This window comes from Sorex araneus, chromosome 3 (genome assembly GCF_027595985.1).
Source record: "Sorex araneus isolate mSorAra2 chromosome 3, mSorAra2.pri, whole genome shotgun sequence".
In the NCBI taxonomy this organism is placed as follows: domain Eukaryota; kingdom Metazoa; phylum Chordata; class Mammalia; order Eulipotyphla; family Soricidae; genus Sorex; species Sorex araneus.
In genome coordinates this window covers 208,981,861-209,008,932 of record NC_073304.1, presented here as the reverse complement: position 1 = coordinate 209,008,932, position 27,072 = coordinate 208,981,861, and the positions used below count along the sequence as shown (strand labels likewise).

At 38.9% G+C, this 27,072-nt stretch overlaps 1 protein-coding gene across 2 annotated transcripts in view; it reads left to right on the top strand.

The window, feature by feature from the left end:
- The window catches only part of STXBP4 (syntaxin binding protein 4), a 174,272-nt gene extending 149,581 nt beyond the window's left edge, over positions 1-24,691 (top strand). For both annotated transcript variants that reach the window (XM_055133881.1, XM_055133882.1), the window contains 2 exons: positions 4,187-4,244; positions 19,830-24,691. In XM_055133881.1, coding sequence (XP_054989856.1) covers positions 4,187-4,244; positions 19,830-19,944 — 173 coding nt within the window. In that variant the 3' untranslated portion in view covers positions 19,945-24,691. The remainder of the gene's footprint in view (positions 1-4,186; positions 4,245-19,829) is intronic.
- The last annotated feature ends 2,381 nt before the right edge of the window (positions 24,692-27,072 follow it).

Here is a 27,072-nt window from a genome sequence, read left to right as displayed (position 1 = left end):
CCGTCCCTCTCGGAGAGCCCAGCAAACTACCGAGAGTATCTCGCCCACACGGCAGAGCCTGGCAAGCTACCCATGGCGTATCCGGTATGCCAAACACAGTAACAACAAATCTCACAATGGAAATGTTACTGGTGCCCGCTTGAACAAATCGATGAGCAAGGGGATGACAGTGACAGTGAACTAGGTTAGGAACTCAGTCACTTGAGAATATACCTATCTATTTATGAATTATCTATATCTGTCTATACACACAGTGTAGCTTTTCCCCACATGTGATGGAAGCAATATTCTTTTTGCTGTTGCTAACACCTTAAGAGGTAGATCTCCTGCTTCCTTTCAAATGTACACATAGTTTTAACATGGCCCACATATAGTTTATCTGCCTCTCATCCCGGCCAAATCTTATTCACTCTCCCACTCCTTCATTCACTGTGCTCCAGTAACAACGATCTTGCATTCCTCTTATGTGCCAAGTGTTTCCATGTTCCCGTTCCAGAGCCTTGGAAAGCGTTCTTCCTTTGTCTGTGCCTAGGTAACTCCAGCTTCTCCTCTGACTCTTCCTTGTTATTAGAGACCATTATCTGCTACATTGTCTTTCACTTATCTTCCACTGCTGGCTCTGTATATTGTTCCCAGGCTTTTGTTTTTATGATTAATAATCTTGTATATGAAGCATGTCTATAGAATAAATTCCTAGAGTGATTTCTGGATTGGCTGAGACATGAATTCCACAGAGCGATTTAAGAGTGTGGGCTGTACCGCCTTTCTAATTCTGGGCAAATGATTTAACCTTTCCATGACTCCAGTCCCTAATTTGTAAAATAGCAATAATCATGGTAGCTCTCTTAGAATTGTTGTGAGACTTGTGAGTTGGCACATCTGTAGTGCTCGAAACTCAACAAGCATTAAACTATTTCTGGCATTTAAGATTTCAGATAGATACTGACGAGTTTCTATCCAGTGCTCTTCAAATTCTCACTGCAGTGCCTTATGAAACTGTGTTTCATTCTTTGCTAACGCAGTGGACAAGGCATCTTTTACTGGTTTAATGTGTATTTATCTTATTAAAAGTGCAGAGCCAGGAGTACCCCCTGAGTGTTTCCAGGTGTGACCCAAAAACAAAAGCAAAAATGAATGCAAGTGCATTAAGCATATTCTCATATGCTTAAGTGTATTTTTGTTTCTTGTATCCTGAATGCTCCACAGACTCTTCACCTTTTTTCCTGTTGATCTATGGTTCTTTAGGCATTAATGAGTTAGCCATTGCTCTGATTACTCTAACATAGTCGTCAACAATTTCACTTCATAGTACTTATTTTTATCTTCAATGATGTCTTCTTTTGATTATTTCTAAAGTCCTTTAAGATCTTTAAAATTCATGTTTATTTGCTCCTCTCTTTATATTAAGCACCAAGTAAAATGCTCAACAAAACAAAGTATTATTAATTAAATTAATAATTTAATTAAGTAAATAAATAAGTCCAAGTGTAACAAAGAGAATCCCAGTATTTAAATGCATTGGGAAATTGGATAACATTATTTTATATAGAAATATGATTATTTTGATTTGGAATATGGTGAGTCTTCGGTGACAGCCAGTATTCAAATTCAGTATGCATAATACTCTTACTTGGACGAGATACTTTGGAAACACTATTTGTTGAAAAGAATTTTATGTAACGGTAGGTGATTATAACCTATCATAAAAGTTTCTAAGTAAATATGAAAAGGAGAAATGGAGACATTGTTAACGTGCAAGTATAAAGGAATGGAGATATGGAAAAAATTTGATAACTTGAAACAATAATATTTAGTGAAAAATACTTAATGTTATAATCATACCCAAATTGCTAACTGTGAAGAAATGAAATCTTTACTAATGGAAAAATAGCCCACCATAATCATATAAGTTTTTGAAAATCAAAAATACTGATCTACTTTTGCATAAAGTAAGCTGTTTGGTTTATCAGTGAATTATGTTTTCTCCTCTTATTTGGGCAATAATTTTGCTTTTAGTTGCTGAGCTATTAACTTTGTCTCTGAGTCCATTTTTAAACAGATTTCATTAAGTACATCAAAAAGAAGAATCTTTTACTTCCTTAAATGTTTATTTCAAAATGGAGAATCTATTCTAAAAGAAACAGCATATAATATTCAATAATATCTTTAGAATTGCATTCAGTCGGTAGCCATTTTGACCTTAGTGGTTTTGAATTAGAACATTTAATAAGTCTGTTGTGAGGTTATAGTTCTTGTTGAATAATTGTAGAAATTAATCAGGGCAGGATTCTGTTCTGATGGCACTGACCTAGGGCAGGTGTTCCAATATCTGTTTTTAAGTGATCCTGTGGACAAAAAGATGTATACTAAGGTAGATATTTTTAACTCTGCCTAGGGGCAACACTTTTTTTCCTTTTCATTTTTATCAAATATATCCGAAGAGAGAAATCATAAGCATGGGTGTAATTGTGCAGGGGAAATAAGTCATTTAGGATGACTTTCTACCTGACTTTTAACTATCTTTGCCATATTGATCAGAAGTCCTGATATTTCTGAGCACTTTTGTCATGAATACTGTGTTTTTCTGTAGAGTCATCAGATTCTTCCCTGCAGGTGAGGGACTTGTCAGTGATGAATGAAGTGATCTGTATCAAAGGCCCAGAATGTGTGAAGATAGAAAATAAATCTACTTGAACCAAAGCCGCAGCAGCAGTTTATCGTGACCCATCTGGCTGAGCGTGTGCTGGCAGTGGCGAGGAGAGGAGACGAATGGGGTGTCACTTCATGAGCTTTGAAGATGCCCACCCTTTGTAAATGCACAGTCTCCAGAAATGCCTGAAAACGGAACAAAAACAGAGCACTTCACATAGATTCATTTACTGATTACAACAGAAAAAAAGGAACTTCCTGGGCGACCTGTGTTCTTCCACAAAGGAAACGTGAAACAGTTACCACTATTTAGGCTAAAGTCTCAGACAAGTTGTGTTGAAAGACTAGAAATTAATATGTGATAAAGCTCTTTTGAATTCTTGTGGTGATAGAAGCAGCATCCTCAGAGCTGACCTTATAGAATATTTTCTAAGAAACGAATGGTAATCAAGTACAGTTGATTTTATTTCTGTTTCCTCATTTTGGCTTTGCCCGCTGGCGAGACTTGGAAGAATGGGAGTTAAGGACTTGTGATTGTTGCTATATTACTTTCCAAAGTGGTGCCTGCGAGGCTGACCTGAGCCTTGGAGTCTTCTCCATGGTGTGTTAAAGAAATCAAGGAGCCCCGAGAAACCAACATCAAAGGACTGATACAAAGGGTCTATTAAAATCCTTAGTAGCAATCAGGGAAGGAGTAACAGAGGCGAGGGCAGGATGATGTGTGGGGGAAGGCATGGGGGGGAACCACATGTCCCAGCGGAATACCGTCCACAAATGAAATTATAGAAGAATTTGGCTGCCCCCAAATGGGCCTGCACTCTTGGTGTGATGAGAGGAAAAAAATATAGTCACTTACAGAAATCTGGCCAAATAATTGCTTACTTACTTCAGTCTACATCTCGTTACTGCTAGCTAACTACTCTCAATCCCATTACAGAAGTAGGAGCTAAGTTTAGCAAACTGGCCATTTATGTTTAGTGCACAAAATTCTTAATTAACAAAATAAAATAGCACAATTCATTGTAAATCACTTTGCTAAACTTTCAAACTTCATAAGGAATTTTGTCTTCTCCAGAAGCTCCTTCCAAACCCCTGCTGATGTGGCACTCATGCACTGCATCCCCGTGGAGCTGAGTGAAAGAATTTAAAGAAAACCAATTAAAGGAACTTGGAGCCAGAATAGCAAAGCCCAGGCCGTCTTGTCCATCCTTCTGCCTTCAGGCGGAAGCCATCCCCTGCACCAAAAATATTTGCTTGAATCCTGCTGACAAAAATGCTCACCCCATGTAAATGACAAGTCATAATCCAGATAATGCAACTAAAGCAGATTGTTAACTGTTCAAGACTTATTTATTATGTCCCAAAGTTGCTGATTATGAAAGCTCATCTGAATTGTTTTATTTTCTCATTTCCTAGAAAATTATTTTCTATAGGACATACGCTCAAATAATTGTGAAGATGTGGGAAACTCATGTCCAGGAAATACAGTTATCTTTATCATGCTATTAAATGTATTTTTGGTTTCCTTTCACTTCAGGTCTACCTTACGGGTGGGAAGAAGCTTACACAGCAGATGGAATCAAGTACTTCATCAAGTAAGTACAAGCATCTCAACCAAGTAAGCAATTTTCTTCACATCTGGAGACAACCTGGAAGTTGCAGAATAATCAGCAAAGCCAAGAAATGCTCTTGGAGGTTATAAAAATTAGAAACAAGAAGTGAAGTCTCACCATTTTCATTTCATGTGGTTTAAACACTAATATCAGGTATCATTTAGAGAAAAAAAACCCTATTAGTTATTTTAATAAAAACATCAGGAAATTGGAATAAGCCCATCATTTGATCATCAATGTTTACTACCTAAATCCACTTCTGCCTAAAAATATAAATATTTATGAAAATTTAATATATAAACAACTATATTGAAGATCTTAAAGCTTCTTCATAATACAGATGATAATCATTTTAGTAGTTCAATAGTTCCGAATATATATTTAATTCTGAAGATATTTTGAGTACTTACTAGATGTCAGCCAATGTTCCATGCCATGGAAACACCATAGTGAAATACACTGACAAGATCCCTGCCATCATAGACCTTACATGATAGCAAGGAATCTCAGCAATAAATAACTTAAGAGATAAATGAGGCGAACTAGGAACAAATTTTCTCTCAGTGGCACCTCAGAGCACCCTGTGAGCTATGTGTATTTCCTCTGCTTTACAGAGGAATAAAACAAGAGCTAGAATGAGAAGTGAGGGGAGGGAGAAAGTCATAGCTACTAAATTACCAGCCAGAATTGAATCGAGTGCTCTGCCTCCAGAATTCTTCGTACTGTACAGATGGTCACTAAGAGGGACCTATCTTGGGAAGGCTTAATAGGAACACATTTTTCTAGCTGCAAGGCAAATCTGTTTTACTCTGGACTAAGCAGTCTGGCATATTCCTATTCTTTGGGGTACTTCCTGTCATGCCAGAGTTGGCATTATGAGAGCACAAAGGGGAATTCTTCAAGATCCCCTTTTCTTTTCTCTTTTAAAGTAGATTCTGCTAGGTTTGCATTTAAAGAAGGAAAGAAAAATGTGTCCTTGTTGGCTTTTCAAATGGACAAATATTTCCCAAAGCAATATCCAGATTTTGGGAGTTTTAAGTTCTCTGACTTTACACAGTTATCCAAACTTCAACTTTCTCATAAAGTAAGGGGAATGGTGTCTGTTTTATACAGTAACTAAATGTTAAACATCTACGTTAGGATATATAGATATAGTTTAACATACAGATGCCCAATAAATGACTTCCTCTATTATGGTGAGGGGGGGAAGCATGAAAAATGTCATGACCATTGAAATACTAAGAATTCAGAAATTTTATATTTGAAATGATTTATGAGAAAACTAGGATAATTCTTGCAAAGTATTTTCATTATATATAGATATAGATATATTTTTCATTTGTGGTAACTAGCAAAAAAGCAAAGGTATAGTTCATAACAGGTGAAGAAAGTGTTCTTTAGGACAGAGGGCCTAGGAGTTCTATCTACAGATCACATTTACTACCATATAATCTCTTTCAGAATGGTAGCTTCTGGAAGAAAAGTTGCACTCTGCTAAGCTATGTTAACTATGTTTAGTTCCTGGAAGATTGAAATCACTGTGTTGTAGGGGGGTGTCAGGAACATGAAAAACCACATTCATTTGCATTGGGTTTCTTATATTAACCTCTTATGAAAAAGTGCAAGATATGAGGCAGGGCAAAGGCCAGGCAAAGTCTAGGTTTGCTTTTCTTCACTTTTTTTAATTTCAGTTTTATTTAACTACTATGATTTAAAAGAGTCACTGGTCCCACTGAGCCAGCCAGGAGTCGAACAGGGCTGGAAGTGATAATACAGCGGTTGGGCGTTCACCTTTCATGTGGCCGACCCCAGTTTGATTCCTCTGCCCCTCTTGGGGAGCCCGGCAAGCTACCAAGAGTATCGAGCCCTCATGGCAGAGCCTGGCAAGCTACCCGAGTGTATTGGATATGCCAAAAACAGTAACAATAAGTCTCAATGAGAGATGTTACTGGTGCCTGCTTGAACAAATCATTAAGCAACGGGGTGACAGTGAATTTCTACAGTGAATGTTTTACAGTTTTACGACATCGTTAGTGGTAGGGTTGTGTGCATACAATAGTCAAACACTATACCCTCCACGGCAGTGCCTATTTCTCTCCAACATTGACTCTCCTCACCCCCACTCCCCTTACCTCACTGTTCTCACCCAATTCTCTGCATCTCACAGCCCTGGTAAGCTCCATTCTGCAGACTTGTTCTCAGTTTCTATTGCTTTTGGCCATTTGTTGTTCCCTTTCTATGGGTTTTATATTCCACATATGAGAGATAGATCACTATGTATCTGTCTCTGTCCTTCTGGCTGACTTTAGTCAACACGATACCCTCCAGTTCCATCCACATAGCAGCAGATTGCATTGTTTTGTCTTTTCTTGCATCTGAGCAGTGCTCCATTGTGTATATATCCCATGGGTTCTTTATCCTATCATCAGTTCTTAGACATTTGCACTATTTCCAGATTTGGGCTATTGTGAATAGTGCTGCAATGAATATAGGAGCACAGATGTCTTTTCTGAATAGAGACTTCTGGTCCTTGTCATAGATGCCCAGAAGTAGAATTGCTGGCCTTATAGAAGCCAATTTTAGTTTTGTGAGAGGTGTCCATATTTTCCAAAGAGGTTCAACCAGTCAACCTTCTGACCAGCAGTGGATGGGTTTTTTTTTTCTCCCCACACCAGCACTGGTTGTCTTTGTTCTTTTTGATGTGTGCCAGTATCACTAGTATAGAACGATACCTTGTTGTTTTTATTTTGCATTTCTCTGATGATAAATGACAGGAAACATCTTTTCATAAACCTGTTTAACCTGTTAGGCATCTGTCTGTCCTCTTTGAGGAACTGTCCATCTCTTCTCCCCATTTTTAATAGTGTTTTTGTAGTAGTAGTAGTAGTAGTAGTTGTTGTTTTGTTGTTGTTAAGTTTTATAAGTTCTTTAGCTTTATGTGTGTCTTAGATATTAACCCTTTGTCAGATGAGTGGTGTATCTCAAATTAAGAAGCTTCTGCAACACTAAATAATGACCAGAATAAAAAGGCACCCCACAGCTAGATGAAAACATTTGCTCAGCACTTTAATAAATATTTTGATAGCAGTTACTTCCTAGGTTTTAACTGTGTTCTAATAAATGATATTTCCAGATAAGTAATATAATATCCATTTATGTTTTTTAGAAACTATTTGACTTCATAATCTTCATTGTCTCACTAATGTCTAACTAATGTCTAACTAATATTCAAACTTCATGGCTTGTATTACTAGCTTTTGGGCAGGTCTGGTTCATTTATCAGATTAATGCTACATTGAAAGCAAGAAAGAACCATTATGAACTATGTAAGTGTGTTTCTCATCTTTACCTTAAAAGTGACAGAAAACAGACTTCCAAAACACTTGAGCTGATGGTCTACATACGTTGACTTCTGTCACTGTTCTCCCAGAAATTGAATTTTTACATCTGATGGAAACAAAGCCTCAGGCAAAGGAATAAGTGTCAGTGCTATCCCAAGAATATCCAAATGAATGTAGTCCTCATTGAATATGCCTATCCACCTACATGTCCATCGTACACCTATTCATATTCTAGTCATCTACTCAAGTTCTGATGCAAGAGAAAAAGGCATTTTACCTGGCATTGCTAACATCAGGATTTCATTTAACTAACAAATATTTATGTCTCTGTATGTGTGTATGTGTATGTACCAGTATATATATTCATATGAATGTAATACGTTTATTTGCTATTTATAATATACATACATTTGATACACATGCATATATGAGCTCTGATTGTGTGTGTGTCTGTGTGTCTGTGTGTGTATAATAGTGCTTTCAAGGGAAACCTTCTTTTCTCCTTATGAAGAAACAGTTACCACATTCTTAAATTTAATTACAAAATGTTGGTTATCTTGAAGGTACTATAATGAGATAATATGCTTAAGTAGACCATTTCTTCACCCAATCTGATTTTGGAGTCACATCTGATGGTTTCCAGGGAGATACTGTTAGCAGTGCTCAGGTACTTTTGCCTCAGTTCTCTGAGATCTAGCAATGCTAGAGTTCAAACCCAGGTCCCCTGCATGCAAAAAGAAAAAAGAAAAATCTGTAAACTATTTCCTCAGTCCTCACCCAATTTTTTATTTTCCCTATATTGCTACAGATGTAGAGTAGTTGTTTTATATATTTCCACTTTAAAATTTCATATGCTTTATTTCTTTGCTATATTATTTGATAAAATATTATTATGAGTTATGTTCTGTTGAAAAAATTAATTTATTACATATTCACCAGGGCTACTATATTGTTTTTATCATACTCTTTATTTTGAAGACTTAATTCAAATTCACTGATTGTCATGATTATATTGATTCTCCATTACTGCATAATGAATAACCATAAAATCTGACAGATTAAAACAATAAACATCTCTTCTTGCCCAGTCTCAAAGATCAAGCATTCAGGTGTATTTTTTCTTGATTATTCTGGCTCTTTATCGCTCTGAGTTGCTTTTGAAGTTACAATCAAAGGATGAGCCAGAGCTGGGAATTGAAGAGTGGTTTGATGGTGTTGGAATATCCGTTCCAAGTTCACAACAGGTGACAGTTGACAGGAGGCTTCGTTTCCTATTCACAATATGAACGTTCTCTTAGAGGTCTGTGGGGCTACCTTCAGCATGGCTGCTGACTTCCCTTAGAGCAGGGAACGAGAGAAACATAAGAGCAAGAGAAAAACCGGGACAAAACTCAGTAGTGTTTTTATGAACAGTCTCAGAAGAGCGAGACATAACCATGGACTCTGCCATAAACTATGGGTGACACAGACTAACCCGGGTATAGTATGTAGGCAAGTATACAAAAAAGTGAGTTCCCGAAGAATCATGTCTTACTGGGTGGCTATCATAATTTTGTTTCATAAAATAGTACATGGAAAGCATATATGTTATGTGCTTCACAAAATTTGTACTCTGAATGTCACAAAACTCTCAATATAAGATACTTGCTTGACACTCACATTGTACTCAGTGACTTCTAAAAAAGCTGTATCATTTATTTTAGAAGTTAAACTTGATTTATAATTCTCTATGCATTTATGTTGCTATGCTTTTCTATCAGTTCCTGAAGTCTATAACATTCCTCCTATTATAAAGGCATGAAAAAATTTGTGTGTGTAAGATAGACAGAGAGAGAGAGAGAGAGAGAGAGAGAGAGAGAGAATCAGTAGTATGTGAATGGAACAAAAGTTTCTGTATAGAGCATGTGAGGCAAATGAATGAATTACTACTCACTGCCTTAGTTGTCTCAAGTGTGAGGATTTCTGAGACCATACTGCATGTCGCTGATGTGTATCTTGATCAGTTAGAGATGTCTGCTGTGAGTGCAGGGACGGAGGGCAGAGAACACAAGCCACAAAGTCATAATCTTTGATATCCTGGACAAGTGGTTTTCAACTGCCAGTTCACTGACCAGTGTTCATCTGAAGGTGCAGAACAGGTGTAAAAAGATAAAAGGCCACTGCGCTAGAGTCTAGTTTCTGCCTGTGGATCACAGGTCCACAGGCCTCCATCCCATGTGGGATGATGTAGCAGGTTTTTGTGGGGGAAGGGCCACATTTGGCAGTGGTCAGGGCTTACTGATCCCTGACTCTATGCTCAGGGATCACTCCTACTGGTGCTCAGGGGACCATAATGTGGTGCCAGGGATAAAATCCAGCAAAGCTATCCTATACTGTCTCTCCAGCCCTAACTTTTAAAATTCTGTTCAAAATTTTTTCTATGATTTATTATCAGTAAAAGTTTAACTGTTTGATTTGAATATCTAATGTATGCATAGTCTATAATTATGTAATCTTATGTATATTTTAAGGTCGCATAAAAATTTCTCCAAAGGAAAGGTTTGCAAGTGGACAAAGTTTAGAAAGCCCCCTACCTAGTGCATAGTGCTAGCACTGGAACTTTGCCAGAATAAATAGTAATAATTCAAATAGTCATCTGGAATAGCAAACAGTGAGAGTTCCTATCCCCCAAATTCATATGAAGGTAATTAGTATTTGAGAACTTTGCTTTTACGACTGACTCTAAAGCATTCGTTTTCGATCTTTTTTTTTTTCATCTATGGACTGGCATCACTTTACAGAGTGCTGTTTGTTGAAAACCCATCCTTTGTTGTAAAGGATCATGGATTTCCAGTAGACAAGGAATTCCATTCAATCAGAGTTCATAAATGATGGTACCAACCTTAGGGTAGGACAGTCATTCTAATCCACATGTGCCCAAGTAGTAAAGTATCTGGATCATAACCATAAATGAATAAAATTTGTCTTCACCAACCAACTTAAGGTTGAAGGTTAAGATCACTATTTAAAGGTATGAATTATTTTTGTTGTCTCATTTATGAAATGAGTAAAATGTTGAAAATGCAAAGGCGGAAAAGTGAGGTTTTATTTTCTTACCCCCTCACTTTATCTGGCAAATAGTATCTCAGGTAACTGCCATATAGTGAGAAGTTCAGGAGACTGGAGAAGGCAGAGTGCAAAAGAATGGCATCTGGATTGCAAGTAAAAGGCTAGAAATTTTGATTTTTCCTAAATTCTTGGCAAGTTCGCCAGATTAACTCCACTTTAGTGGAACTAAAGGGTGGGGTTCCCTCTCATACACTTTTTTCAACAACAAGTTAATTTGGAGACTGCTTTGTTCATTGTCAGGAAGTTAAGAAGTGCTAATGGGCAAATTATAGAAACCTTAAGTTTCATTTGATGAGGTGTCAGGGGAAATTCGGGTGTCAGTCCCGATCAGGAGAAGAACACATTCGCTGCACAGTCTTTTGTATGTATAAAAACTAAGCACTGTCTTCTTACTGAGACTAGAATGAAGGGGGCTGGGGGAGGGAGAAGATTTGAAGGAGGAAATAAGGACTTTCTACATATGTTTTCCCAAAATATTTTTTAACCTATAAATATATATTTAAGTTATTGAGGCTATAGTAGTTTAGACATAACTGTGCTAACTACAGTGCATAGTATATAGACTAAATAGACATTTATTTATTCAATGGATAAAACTGTCAATGGTAATTCGAGAGAGCAACTGATACGAAAAAATATATATGAGCTTGAATAATCAGACCTGCATTTAATGTTCGTGTCACCACTTTTGAGTGTCACAAAAGTGGTGGCATTTTGATATGATTATCTTATTTCAGTCTTCTGAAGCTGAGATTCCCAGACATGTTTGGCCCTGTGGTTCCCTTTTCAGGAAAAAAATGAATAAAAAATAGTGTCCTCACCCAGGAATCTCCCCTCTTGAAGCAAACAAAGTAGTTGAGGCTACTACCTCCCCTTGGATCATTCTAGCAACCCCCAGGGTGTGGTATCACCCATTGTGGGAAAGACTCTCGTAAAGTATGTCCTTTTCTTGTCCCAAAATACAGATGGGTTTGAGATATGGTTCAATGCCTGCCTCGCATGTGTAAAGCCCTGGATTCAATCCCTGGTAGGACAAAACAAAACAAACATTTGAAGAAGAAAAAAAAAAACACTAGCAGTTTATATCTCATCTCCCAGGATTATTTTAAGAATTGCATTAAAATAAGTCATGTAAAACCCTTCACAAAGTATCTGGCAGTGGTGAGTGTTTAACAGATGTCAATTCCCTTGTTTCCTTATCCTATATTATTGCAATTCGCCAATGGTGACATTTTAGATAATAACATATGCACAGCTGCAAAGAGAATCCAGGAACCCAAACCTACAATTGGGCCCACCCCTGCCTAGTCAGAAGCCCTGTGACAGAATCAGAGAGGTTGCACTGCACAGCACCCCAAGGAGCTTCCTCTGGATTTTCTATAAATATGCATCAAAGGGTGTAGTGATGTGAAGTGTTGTGTGAGAAATTGTCATTTAAAGGAGAGGCCTGCCAGCTGGCTTAGGTTACTCAGAACGGCAGAGCTACTGAAATTAATAAAACGTCCATATCTAAACAGCCGGGCTGAAGCGATAGCACAGTGGGTAGGGCATTTGCCTTGCATGCGGCCGGCCCAGGTTCGATTCCTCCGCCCCTCTCGGAGAGCCCGGCAAGCTACTGAGAGTATCTCACCCGCACGGCAGAGCCTGGCAAGCTACCTGTGGCATATTCAGTATGCCAAAAATAGTAACAAGTCTCACAATGGAGACGTTACTGGTGCCCGCTCGAGCAAATCGATGAGCAACAGGATGACAGTGATGACAGTTATCTAGACAGCCAACATCAAGCTCTCCCCACCTCCCAACCCCAATTTAACTGATGACAGGTACAACTGAGGAGTGAAGTTTGGTTTTTCTTTTTCTTTTTGTTTTTTTAAAATTTTATTGAGGTAATATAAACAAACCTTCTGGGATTCTATCAGCTACTTGAAAATTCAGTATCTTTCTGGGTTTATACTTTTAGTCAGCTGTAGAAATCTTTCTGCCTCTACCTCTAAGATCCCTTATTTAAATTTATTTAAATTTATTAGCAAAATTTTTTATTTTGTCAAACGGGTTCCTTCCAAAAGGAAGAATTTGTTGGACTGCTATATTAGTTTACTAGTGCTGCCAGGATGAAATATCACAAACTGGGTGACTTAATTAAACAACCAAAATGTATTTTTCACAGTTCTGGAGACCCAAAGTCTAAGGCCAAGATGTCCTCAGAATAGGTTTCTAGTGAGACATCTTTTCTCTCAAGTAGTCAACTACTCCCTCTGTGTCCTCACGTGACTTCTCTGGGGATTCTCATAGAGAGACATCTGTGATCTCTCTTATAAGGATAAGTCCCACTAGGCTAGGACCCTTTCTCCATGACCACACCTAACCCTCATCACATTCCTTGGTAGGAAATGGCATGCATTAAGATAAGGATATTAGGGGAAGCTGGGAAATGCTTGGATATCTTCCTCTAATAACAAATCTGGAATCAAGAATGTAAAATTTGGCTGGATGAAGCTTATGAGAATATATAAATCTACCAACTACAAAATTCAGTGTTTATTATTACCTAATAATTGTTTGTAGGTACCAGTAAGTAGGTACCGGTCAAAGACTTGTTTGAGGTCTTGTATGTATTTTTATCTGATCATGATAAAAGAAATATCAATTTTTAAGAGTTGCCCAGATAACTATGACTATTGAACATTTTCCTTGAAAAAAATTATTATGCCTATCCTGGAATGTTTTAACTTTAGACAGTAGCTCTAGGATGTTTTGCTTTCATATGAGAATTTATAGCTATTATATCACTTAAGCCTGTGTATATTATTTGAAAAGATATAAATCATATTCTTCCTAAGGGAGAATTTAGCTTTCAGTGCTCATTTTCAGCAAGTGTGCGACAGAAAATTTTTACATTGTGTATAAATAATATTGCCATAGCCTTAAATTTTTACAATAATTTTATATCTGAGATCAGAAGAAAATTTTTTTTGTTTTAGAGCCACATGGAGTAGTGCTGGGTGTAAGATGCTCTCTATTCAAGGGTCCTTCCTAAAGGTATTCTGGGGACCATGTGGTGCTAGAGATTAACTTTGGCTGCCCAAATGCAAACTCCATTAAGATGTCTCCCCTTCAAGTGAACAAAAGGGTGGTGGGAGGGATACTGGGAACATTGGTGGAGGAGAATGGGCAATGGTGGAGGGATGTAAATGATCACTGTATGACTAAAATGCAAACATGAAAGTTCTTAAGTTTGTAAATGTACCTCACAGTGATTCACTAATAAAAAAAAATTTTTTTTTAAAGATGTCTCCCCTGCCCTTGAAAGAAATTGTAGGGTATAATTCAGCACCTCTCCAAACTAAAGAATAATAATAATAGTAATACAGGGCCAAAGAAATTATACAGGGATTAGGGCATGGCCCTGGCTTGTGGCAGACCCTGATTCAATCCCTGCACCACATGGTCCCCCTAGCATCACTGGGTACTGCCCTAGAAGCGCCGAAGCATCCACAGAGTGACACGGGCAGGACTGCATCCTTGAGCCCTCTCATTGAACCACTGACCGGTGGGCTGAGAATTTCTGGGAGTAGTCTCCAGGTCCCCTGAGTACCACGTGGTAGACCCCTCCCTCAAGAAAATAATGAGCTGACTTTTAAAATATTCTTAAGCTTGGGGCTGGAGAGATAGCACAGCGGGTAGGGCGTTTGCCTTGCACGCGGCCGACCCGGGTTCAAATCCCAGCATCCCATATGGTCCCCTGAGCACGGCCAGGGGTAATTCCTGAGTGCAGAGCCAGGAGTAACCCCTGTGCATTGCCAGGTGTGGCCCAAAAAAAGCAAAAAAAAAAAAATATTCTTAAGCAGAGGCTCAGTAGTAGAGCACTTACCTTGCGTGTGTGAAGCCCTGGGTTCAATCCTTGGCACCACAAAATTTAAAATAGTTTAAATATAACTGATTTATTCATTTGTTTACAATTGATTTGCTCTTTTTGTTAATATTTTATTTGCTTATTTTTGTGAGATCGAGGGATCACATCCAGGCCTTATCCACACAAGGCATATATTTTATCATTGAACCACATTCTCTGCCCAGATTTTTATTCGGAGAAAGTATGATGACTGTATAATGAAATAAAATTTGTCCTCAGTTCTATTAAGTGTTTGAATCTTCAGCTTTGACCAGCATCTTAGTGCTTTCCAAGGTGCCCAATTACAAAATGCTCAATGTGCTCTGTGATATTGTCAAAGTTCATTAGTGAGAAATAATCACTTTGATTCTAGGATGATATTTCTAAAGCTAGAATGAGGAAATTCTATATCAGTGAGAATGGGATGCCTATAATTTCTCTTAAGTAACTTAGAATGATGATTTCATATGAGTAGTCCATAACCAATGTCTAACAACTTTACATGCTGTTTTACATGGTTCGGCGTCTTTAATATAATCTTATTGGCATGGCTCCCATTTTCATCTGAACTTCCAATTTTTTCTAATTGGAATTTCTTTTGTCTTGTTTTCATTTTTTTTATTATTATATGAAGTGGATCACTTTTCTACTCCTACACAATAAATGATTTTGATAGTCAGGTACACAAAATTAAAAACTCAATGGTGAAAAAAATAAAGTCTAAATATAATGTTACAAGACTAATATTGTATTTTTTTGTTGGTGGTGGTGGTCTTGGGGTCACACCCAGCTATGCTCAGGCCTTACTCATTGCCTGTGCTCAGGGATCACTCCTGGTGGGAGCTCCAAGAACCATATGTGATGTCAAGGACTGAAAAGGGTTGGCTGCATGCAAGGCAAGTAGTTACTTTCACTCATTAACCTGCAGCTTTATCTTGAACATCATGAAATAATACATGTGATCTTTCTAAATGTAATATACATATATATTACCATCTACATTGGAATATGAAAAATGAGCCTTTTATCACAGTTATAAGAATGAATTTCTACAAAAGTAGTTCACTTTTTTGTCTTTAAGCCTCATTTTTCTTAACAGGCTGTCCTAAATTTTTATTTTGAAAAAAATGAATTTTGTATGCTAGAAGGTAAGAAACATAAGGAGGGTAATTATAATGGGATTTAAATAATGCACTTACATTTCTTTGCCAATAAAATAAACTTGTTCTCTTTAGGTTTCTTTTATAAACTCTAAGATATGTCATTTAATGTACAAATACTATAAAACATAAAAACACAATACTGTCAGCTTCCCAAATCGAACACTGCTGTTGTCCTACTACAGATTTGGCAACCATTCAGATGCAAGTAGTGTTATGATTTAAAATTTTTTAAGTACAAATTAATTTCCATTAATTACTCTCCAAATCAGGTTAGATATACTCTTTGCAAGAACATTTGTCAGAAGTAGTGTGTGTTCAAAGGGAAGATTTTTAGGTTTTTATAATCATCTTCCTTTATTATTAGACCTTTAAATTTTTCATACTGGGTAGTAGTATTTTACTTTATTAGCTGTTGGATCTTTATTAAAAAGAGTCAATAGGGCTGATTTATTCTTTCTTCACAGTTGAATTATCAAGTACTTTAATCAATAGAGGAACAATTTCTAACTGTCAGAGTGTTCTAGTGCTAGAATGTTCACCAAGCCAGTGAATCTGGGACTATTTCAGCATTCTGATTATAGCAAAGCTCTTTAGACACATAGAACTGAATAATATGCACACGAATGGCCCCACTTCAGTATCCTGGGGAGAATTTCAACTTTTCCCCACAATAATCAAAAAGCCACAATTATCAATTAAATAGCCATAGTCATGATTCTTTGTTGAATATCCGCTTCTTGCATTAACAGATTTCTTTGTTTGCTCTTGCTTTTGGGGTCACACCCAGCGATGCTCAGGGGTTACTTCTGACTTTGTACTCAGGAATTATTCCTGGTGGTACTTGGAGGACCATATATTGGGGATTGAACCAGGGTTGGCTGTGCTATGGCTCCAGATCCGAATTAACAGTTTTAGAAGCATTTGTTTCCAGTTGTTGTTTTTGTTTTTTTAAAGACTCATGTTCATGAATAGAACATTATCTCTGTTGCCTATTTCCTAGTGAGTAGCTGTAGTAATTGCATGTTTGCTGCTTGGGTGTGTACAAAGGATGAACTTAAGATAAATTAATCAAGATTTTATGCTTACTTTTGTATTTGGAATAAGATCAGTTGTTGACTTGTTGACAGAAAGTGTTTAATGAGGATAATGAGCAAGAAGGACTGTCTGATGGATCTTTATATTATTCATACCTGGCTCTGTGCTGAGGGATTATTCCTGATGGGATCAGGAGACCATATGGGATGCCAGGAATGGAACTCTGGTTACCTGTGTGCAAGGCAGATGCACTACCAATTTTATTATCTCTCTGGCCCCAATTTGTCAAATTTAATGGGATCAAGCCTAGTAGTGTATTTTTTTAAAAACTGATTGAATCCCATAAGTTACACAATTACAACGTTGTTCATGATTGTATTTCAGTCATACAATGTTCCGACACCCATCCTTCTATCCATTTACCATATTTATTTTTTGCCACCAATGTCCTGTTTCCCCTCCACCTCCCTCCCATAGTTTCTGTGACAAACTCTCTGTCTCTCTCCCTCTCCCTCTCTCTCTTTCTCTCTCTCCCCTCTCTCTCTCCTCCTTCTCCCCTCTCTCTTTGGCACTGTGATTTTCAATATTGTTATAGTGTTAAGTCAAATAGGAAAGCATGCTCCTAAATTTACCACTCAGTTAAGTTTATTTGTTCCTATTTCTTTTTTTTCTCCTTTCCCAAGTCAGAAGCATTATATGGAAGGAGTATTTCTAATAATTTTGACTTTCATCTTTAATATGTTATAAATATACTGATAAATATTAGATATACCAACATTTAAACATTTTTCAAAAACAGTATCATTGCACTTTTTCCTTTTAATTTTAAATAGGTACTTTGAACAAGATATTGTGTCCTCATTTCACCTTACAGTGGTATTTTAACCCTCTTAGGTTACACTCAGTATTTATTTAAAACCACTTATAATTTCAGCAGCTTACCAGATTTATAAAGTGACTTAAAATAAAATTAAGTTGTTCAGAATTAAGTTGCCTTAATAAATTTAGCCTCCATAATAAGAAATTCCATTAGACCATTTTAAAGAGATAATAGTAATATGGATTACTGTCAAGAGAATAATGATTCTTTGTACCACTTAGCCACACTCTGGGGTTTTGAAACTATGAAGATGTCTCAGCTTTCCACCTTCATATTATTATAAAACAATTTTTTAAAAATTTAACCCATAATGAAACTATCTTCCTCCAATGAAAATTGAAAAATGCAGCTTTCAATTTTAAGTAAAATAACTGAAAAATTTATATGATCTTATATAGATACATTTTAGAATATAAGATTGAAAACAAATCACAATCATAAATTGAAAACAAAAAACAGTGAAGCTGACCATCTGTACTAAGTCCAAAATCTTCTGTGATTGTCATCAACAGCCAATAAAATAAATGTGTTTTTGTGATAGCTCCCAAAGGGTGCTCTGTGGAATACTCACTCCCCGTGTGCTACAGGGACATGTTAATTTGAGTAATATTGCAAACTCTTGGAGAATTGTCAAACACAATATATTTAAGGCTCTGGGAAATCACACAGTAAAGGGCCTACGTAACCATTCAAGTATCTAAACTTATCCATAGAGTTTTTTTTTCTTTTTGGGTCACACCCAGCGATGCACAGGGGTCACTCCTGGCTCTACACTCAGGAATTACCCCCAGTGGTGCTCAGGGGACCATATGGGATGCTGGGAATCGAACCCAGGTCGGCCTTGTGCAAGGCAAATGCCCTACCCGCTGTGCTATCGCTCCAGCCCCCCATAGAGTATTCTTTACATAACCTGAGAATATTTAAAGACCCTGAGAATATTTTATGAGAAATACTCTGTAACACAGAAGATATTTTCAGATCCATGATCTTATTTGATCCTCATCAATGGTAGCTCTCCCTCAAGCGGATTCTCTCTAAGACATGAGGTAAGTGCTCAGGTTGCGTCAGGGTAGGATGGTGGAGGCTAACCTAGGATAGTCAGTGAGGTAAAGTAGGGAAATGAGAAAGAAGTTTCCAAGGAGGAAAAAATAAAAATCATCCTAATTCCTGAAGCTGTCCAAGACTCAGGAGCTGGGCAGATGGTGGTGGATCTAGGAGATGCATCCAGCAGATGATGAGGACGTGGATACTAGGCTTGAAAAAGACCAACCACCTGGTAGCAGCACACTTTGTGGTGGTATTTCTCTATTCCCTTTGCATGCCCTTTTATGCATTCTTCCTTACCTCTACCTGTCTTCCTCGAGGAAATGCTTAGTCATTTGTTCTGTAATATGTTACTCTGTTAGACATCGTAAACTCAGCTACATGTTCCTGTCTTCAAGGAGCATCATGTTGCAGAAATGTTCCCCAAAACCACAGGGCACATAGAACATCATGTAGTAAGAGAGAAAACCCTGGGCACCATTTGGAAGAATCTGGAGGTCAGTTTGGTTCTCTGGGATTAGTAGGAAGTAGCTTTATAAGCAAGACAGAAAAGAGGAGGAATGCAGGAGAAAGTGTTGTTGCGGCTCTTAGGAGCTGGGTTTTTCCTACTGTAGACAAAGCCTGTAATCCAGAAGGCATTGGTTGGCATTGAATTCTTAGCAGGTGAGCAATAGTGTCGGGTTTGTCATTTAGAAATATGTCTTGGCTGGAGAAAAAGAATGCATTAGAAAAGAACTGACTAGAACAGGGGCAGAGAGACCAGTTATGTCAGTGACCCAGTCTGCAGCATGGGAAAAGGAGAGGAAGGGAAAGATTCCCAGGATGCTGCCAAGATTCCCAGGATGTGCTGACGGAGGCTGGGATGGAAAAGCAAGGAATCAAAGAGGAGGCGTTCTCCTGCACTCCTCTTTTACCACAGGAAGACTTTTTCCTTGAGCATGAAAACACGTCTAAGATCTCTGAGACCTCTTTGCTCCAGTGTCTGCAGCCCCCTCTCACCAGGGACAGCGCAGGGTGGGAGCAGTGCCGCCAGGGTCCAAGCTGGCACCGATGGGCAGTGAGACAGGCTTTCAGATTGTAATTGCATTCCCTCTTCTTCCCAAGTCACGTAACCCAGACCACATCCTGGCTCCACCCCGTCATGAGTGCGCTGAACCTGGCCTGCTCCGAGGAGAATGAAGAGGATTGCTTGGGAGAACTTCCGGACCACAAGATTTAATGGCTTCCTGGGAGAATCTGAGCTTTACCATCTACCACCTCCAGCCCTGTGGACAGCTCTCTGACTGAACAGTCCAAAATAGGAGTCAGACAACCGAAGTTGTGAAATGAAATCTCTGGATTAGGCTATTTTTATAGAACATTCTCTTTATAAGTGTGTATATTTGCAATATCCATTGCCACTCCAGTCATTAATAATCTAGCACACATTTTTGAAAGTATCTGTAATTAGATTTTATAGTCTGTACACTTTTTCATTTATACTCTGTAATTTTATATGTAGTTCTTTATACAATGTCAGATATAATGGTTTTTAATAATTATGCCTTATACTGGAAAATTCTTTGAACGTAATGGAACTCTTCTTTTACTTGATAATTCGCTAACCTTTGATATTCACATTGTAGGTAAGGGATTTGAGCGAGTGTTGTGGATTCTCTTTATATGATGCAGGGATCAAGCCAGGGCCACCTCCTGCGAGGTAACGTGAGGTAAATGTTTGACCGCTGAGCCATATCCCCAAACCTCATCTTGGTGTTTTATAACGGTCAAATTTAGACAGGTACCAAATACAGCTTGCACATTTATGGGACTTTCTTACAGAGAATGTGCCTTTGAAGCCCTGTTTGATTGAGGCCATATAGTATGCCTCTGGTGCAGACGCAGTGGGTATTTTTATTCTTTCAGTTATTGGACTAGTGCTTCAGAGGAGTGAAGTACCTTGTCTCCGAGTGGAGATTCACACCCAGGTCTTCTAACTCCACGCCCAGCCCTCTTGCCGCCACACCACCTCCCCACCACCATCCCCCAAGGAGAGGTCACCGGCAGGCACGCAGCCCGAAGCCCCGGGCTGTGTTGATGCAGCTGAGCTCCACAGCTGTGCACTCTGCAGATTCTGGAGTCACCTCTGCAGTCAAGCATGACCCCCGCATAACCCCACTAGTCCCTTCCCCCTCCTTCAGCCCCAGAACCCACCCCCTGGAGGCACAACTTTAGGTTGTCTTTTCAGCTGCCTTCTTGTCAAGTCAGTGGGGGGGGGCACTGTGTACCCTTGCCAGGGGGAGTGTTGGAGGCCAGCGGAGGAGGCAAGAGGGTATCTGGATGCTCCTCTGCTCTCAGGAGACACGACACGCCCTTGAACTACTTCTGCTGAGCTCGAAACCACCTCACTGACTTGACCCTCCGTACGGATTATACTTTGGATTTTAAGAAAGATACCTGGGAAGGAATTGTCTTGGAGTGTTAAATATTTTTGCCTCAGTTTAATGCCATAAACCGGGGCCTGGGAAATGGAAGAAAGAAAGGGAGGAAGTCATTTTTAATAACTCGGGGCATTAGAGACCAGCTGAAGAATAATAAGAAGGATCTTGCTTTTACCTAACATTATTGCATTTTGAGGCGTTTGCTTATGAAGAGTCAGAATCATAGTCAGTTCATCAGATGGTCTGTTTCCTGCTCCCAAACCATGTCTGATAACACAGAGGTTATCTGTGTTACTGTGGCCGCCTCTGTTTTCCTTATCTGTGCCTTTACCTCCCCCAACCTCTCCTCCTCTTCCTCACCTCCCCCTTCAGTGCTTTCCCCCTATTTCCCCTTCTCTCCTATTTTTCCCCCTCTCCCTCTAAAACAAAGGAACTCAGAGCATTGGAGTTTTGCAAAGAACCTTGAGAGCTCTCAGATGTAGAGATTTTTCAAACACCTCTTCGTGGAAGGACTCACCTTTAGAGCGAATTGTTCTATCTAATGTGTGAGTGATTTTTGTTTGCTCATGTTGTTGCTTCCTTTGAAACAAAGTGGTGTGCTGGAGTCCGGTGAGAGCAGTCCTCAGCACTGCAGGGCGAACCTCAAGCTCTTCAGAATGGAGCAGAAGACTCTTCCATCTGCAGCCACTTGAAAGATGAATAAACTGAGAGTGGAGAGGTCACACGGTAGTTAGTGACCAGGTCAAGATGGCACCTAGATCTTCAATCTCCTAGTCTACTGAATGACATGCAATATAGATGGATGCTCTGAACATGCATTTTGTGCTCAATCATGCCTTACTGGACATGTATAGGATTCACAACCGATTACCGTGAATGAGAGCAGAAAGTCAAATCCGGTCAGACGGCTCCTCAGCTAGTCGTTAGCTTTGAGAAGTTTCCAGGTGGCTGGAGACTTGTATTCCCCTGACAGCCTTTTGGTTATTAGTTGTTTTAGGAAGACAAGTTTGGAGAGAAGCTCCTTGGGGAGCTCTTCCCCCCACCCCATGTGTTACCCACCCCCCCATGGATGAGTAAGATTCTCTAGCACCCGGAGTTACTCTTCACGAGTAAGTAGCTATCATTGTGAAAGTACAGACTTTCTGTTGTTTCCAAATTAGTGGTATGAGTTCTCCCTCTCCCTGTTGAGAGTGTTTTTGTAATTTGTGTCAAGTGAGAAAAGCACAGAAGAGAAGCTATTCACTTGAGATCAGGGTAATCAGGCAGGCAGGTTGCCGACAGGCACCTCATCTGTTACTGTGGCAGCTCGGTGCCACCAACACCCCCCTACCCCGCCCCCACCCTGCCCCTCAGCTTCTGGTAAAAGATAGTAACGATGGTCATATCTCTGGGGTGTTTCGTGCCACCTGGTGTGATGGGGGGGGGGGTGTTGCCTAGCTTTTTTGCATATGTTCCCTGACTTAAAGCGGAAACTGTACTAATCCCCGTTTTGTGAGGGAGAAGCAGGTTTGGAGGAGTTGTGCTCAGCTCTGCCCGCCGATCACGCAGCACCTTTCTGTAGCAGCAGGCTTTCAGAGCTGGTCTCCTGGGTCCTGTTCTCCAACCGCCCCGTTCTCCAACCACCCCTGTGTAGAGCTGTTTAGATTCCTGGGGCTGCTAGGGGCAGGGCTGGGGTCAGTGGGTGGGTTTTATAAAAAGGCAGATTCCAGCATAGTGCAATAAGGAACTTGTGGTCTTATAGAATTCAGCCGGAAGGAACAACCCCAGAGATAGTGGAAGGCTGTCCACGTGTGAGGCTGGGTCTATCTGAATCCACAGTTACGGGGGTAATATTACTGAGGAAGGTCAGGGTCTGAATTTGTTGAAGTATTTGGATTTTTGTTATGCGTCTGTTGTCGATTTAATTTTCTCCCCTTTTTTATTCACGGTATTTATTCACCAAGATGTTTAGACGTTTCCATTATCATTGTCTAACCTCTCCTGGGACTCTTAACCTTGATCCTGGGTGCTTTTTGTATCTCCCCGTCCCTGCCACACACACCCAAACACACACCTTGTCTCCCGCTCTCTACCCTCCTCCTCAGGAAACCTTAGTTCTATTATAAATGCCTACTGGTTTGTCTTTTAATTTTCTTTTGTCTCTTCATCAATTTTATATTCTTCTACTGCACATCTCGGTGAAATTATTCAGTACTTTTCCTTTTGCTTCACGTAATTTCCTCAGGCTCCTTCCATTTTACTGTGAATGGAACAGCAAAATATAAAGGTATCTATTAAAATATAAACAGTAAACACTATAAAGACATCATGCTATCACGATATCACTACAAAGATATTGTCTTGATCCAGTCTATTGAGGGTAATTTTGTTGCTTCCATACATTAGCTATTGTACATAACAGTGCAACATACATGGATGTGAATATGACATTTTATGTTAATGCTTTTGTGTTCTTCAGATAGACACCCAAAGTTGGATTGCTGGATCATATGGTAGCCCTATCTTTAGCTTCTTAAGGAAACTCCATGGCATTTTTCAGAATGATTACATCAATTTATATTCCCACCAACAGTGCCCAAGTGTTTCTTTTTCTCCACGCCTTCTTCGACACACATTATTGCTGCCTTTAATGTAAACCATTGTCATAGGTATGAGGTTGTGCTCATTGTGGTCTAATTTGCATTTCCCTAATGACCAGTGATGGTGAACATTCTCTTCTGTGCACATCAGAATCTATATGTTCTTTTTTGGAGAAATGTCTATGTTTTTTTCTTTTTTTAATTAAATTGTTTTGTTCTGCTGTTAAGTGGTATGAGTTCTTGATAGGTGTTGTACATTGACCCTTATCAGATATATGATTGGTGCATATCTTTACCTTTAAGTAAGTTGTTTTTATTCTGTTTGTATTGCTTTTGATCTAGAAAAGCTTTTCAATTTAATATAATCTCATTTGTTTAGTCTTTACTTTTATTTCCCTTGTTGTTGGAGTCAAGTTCCCAAAAACATCTCTGATGCTCATGTCATATGATGTTTCACCTGTGTTATATTCTCTGTATTTTACAGGTTTGAGTCTTTCATTTGAGTAGACCTGCCCTGTTCTTTTGCTTGTAACTGTTTGGTTTTCCCAGCACCATTTATTGAAGACTCTCCTTTCTCCACTGTGTGCCTCTCCCTCTGTAGGCACTGCTTCTCCAACCATCTGGTACTTTTTCACAGCCCATATTTCACTTTGTTATTTAGTTGAAAATGCAGGAAGGAGAGTCCAGCATTGCTACTTGTCTGCCATCTTGCCAGAGTCCCCTTGACTGCACCACTTGTACAGTCCTCAGATTCTCCTTTCCTTTCCGTTATGACCTCTAAACTAAAAAATAAATGTCTTAAATATGCTGCAGGAAACAAGTGGTGAGCACTCACACGGATTTATTTTCTAACCATGTTTCCCTACAGCCAAAGAATTGATCCTTTTTTAAAGAACAGCAAGAAATTATTTAATCTCACAAACACCCCAGAAGTTATTTTCTAATACAAATAAAATTGTCAAATTACTATTTGGTGAATTAACTTTTTTTTTCTTTTTGGGTCACACCTGGCGATGCACTTGGGTTACTCCTGGCTCTGCACTCAGGAATTACTTCTGGCGGTGCTCAGAGGACCATATGGGATGCTGGGAACCGGACCTGGGTCAGCCACGTGCAAGGCAAACGCCCTACCCACTGTGCTATCGCTCCAGCCCCTGAATTAAAGCTAATCTTTAAAAGAAATGAACCGCTTCCTTCCTTCCTTCCTTCCTTCCTTCCTTCCTTCCTTCCTTCCTTCCTTCCTTCCTTCCTTCCTTCCTTCCTTCCTTCCTTCCTTCCTTCCTTCCTTCCTTCCTTCCTTTCCTGTGGGGTGGTTGTATCATACCCAGTGGTACTAGAGGCTACCCCCAGCTCTGCTCAGGGGTCACTCCTGGCAGTGTACAAGTAATGTGACTGGGGGGAATGTGATATTGGGGATTGAACCTGGATCTCCTGCATGAAAAACAAGCACTCAGCCTTTTGAGCTAACTCTTCAGCTCCTAAATCAGCCCTTTTGTTGTCATCAGCATAAATGTGACTCCCAATGTCTGTTAGCCTCTGTGAACTCTCACAGATCTTATATCCTTCCATCTCTTTTTACCAAAAAGAATCGTATTTAGCCATCCTTATTCATTTTCCAAATATTTACTGAGCACAGTGGTGTGTCCTGTAGTATACTGGAAACTGTGCTAAAGTAGGGTGCCAGTGAACCATTTCCTTGGTTTCTTACTGTTCATTTTAAAGTAAAGAAGCTTCTCAGGTGGCCAGAACTGAACAGTTTCTTATATTTTTGAGTTTTTATAATAATCCATTTCCACTTAAAAATCAAGTATGGAATTGAAGAAAATAGCATCAATAATAAAATAGCTCATCTATTTTTTAGTTTATACTACCACCAATAATATGTAAGCTTCTTTTCTCTGTCTCATAGTACTTTGGTACCTCAAACATTGCCAGTAATTTTTCTGATAGTCTTTATCCTTAGTAGGTGTATCTTTTTTCATCACTGTCGAAGAACCTGCAAATATTTTTGTCATAGGTTTGAATCGTTCTTAGCAGCAGAAACTGACTTTCTCTCTGCAAGGGAGTCTAGCAATGACTAATGAACTATATGTCGAACATACCTTTATCCCCATCATTCCCCTTCCCGGCTTTTTCTGTAGCTGTGGTGAGACATTATTTTCTAAACAAGCTCTTGGGAAAGTGCAACATGCAGCAAAAACATACCTACAAGTTCTCTAAGCCTTGACTTTCCTGCTTCCCTGCCCCTCGAAAAGTATCTCAGTGCAGCAGATCTTCCCGGAGCACCTGCTAAATGGCAGAGTCCGAAAGTCTTGATGTCAGTGCTTGGACCCAAATCACAGAGATTCTAGTCTAAACCCTTTTTCCCTTTCTCAAAAAAAAAAAAAGTCCTTTTTCTCTTTCTCTTAAAAAAAAAAGTTAAATATTTTTTTCAGTAAAAACCCCTTTTGTCACTCCTTAAATTTGAATAATTCCAAAATACTATTAGCTACACCCCTTGACTCAAAATGAAAGCAAAGGAACATACTGTATGACGAATCTCTCCAATAATAAATGCTAACCAGCTGTAAAAATAAAGTCAAATGATACTTTCATACAGTGTTTGCAAAATTAGAAAATAGTATCCTTTTCCTAGGGGTTAAGGGGACATTTTTATTTTCTTTGCTAAGCGCAGCTTTCTTAAAGGGTCAACAACACTGTATTTTATAATATATAATATAGAAAGAACTGAATTAACCTTAAAACAACTTGATGCTCTATTTCAAATGACTTTTGAGAGGATTAGAAGAATTTTAAGGACATATATTTTCTGAGCTTAACAATAGAAATAAAATACTAAAGATGTTTTATCCATAACAGTGGACATGTAATATCATTGTGCCTATGTGATCATTGCAAATATTAAATAAAACTTTGTGTTTGCTTTCTTCTTACACTTTTCCCATTGAACTCTAATTCTGCTTTTTCCCCCCTCCTTTGGGGAGAGGGCCTCTTCTGAGAGAAAGTGCAATTTGACCACTTCATACCCCCATCACCAGATTATTTTCTTTCACCACACCCTGTGCATTCCCTTGATGTTTTCATTTTCTTTTCTTTCCTTTTTTCAGTGGAGGGATGGGGTTGGACCACACCAGGCAGTGCTTAGGTCTTACTCCTGAATCTGCAAACAGGGGTCACTCTTGGTGGGGCTCAGGGGACCATATGTCATATTAGTGATTAAACCCAGGTCAGCCATGTGATAGGCAAATATCCTACCCACTGTACCTTTGCTCGAGCCCTGATATTGCCATTTTCTAATTATGTCAGTTTTCTTATTTTATAATGGGTTATTGATGGAAATTACCTCCA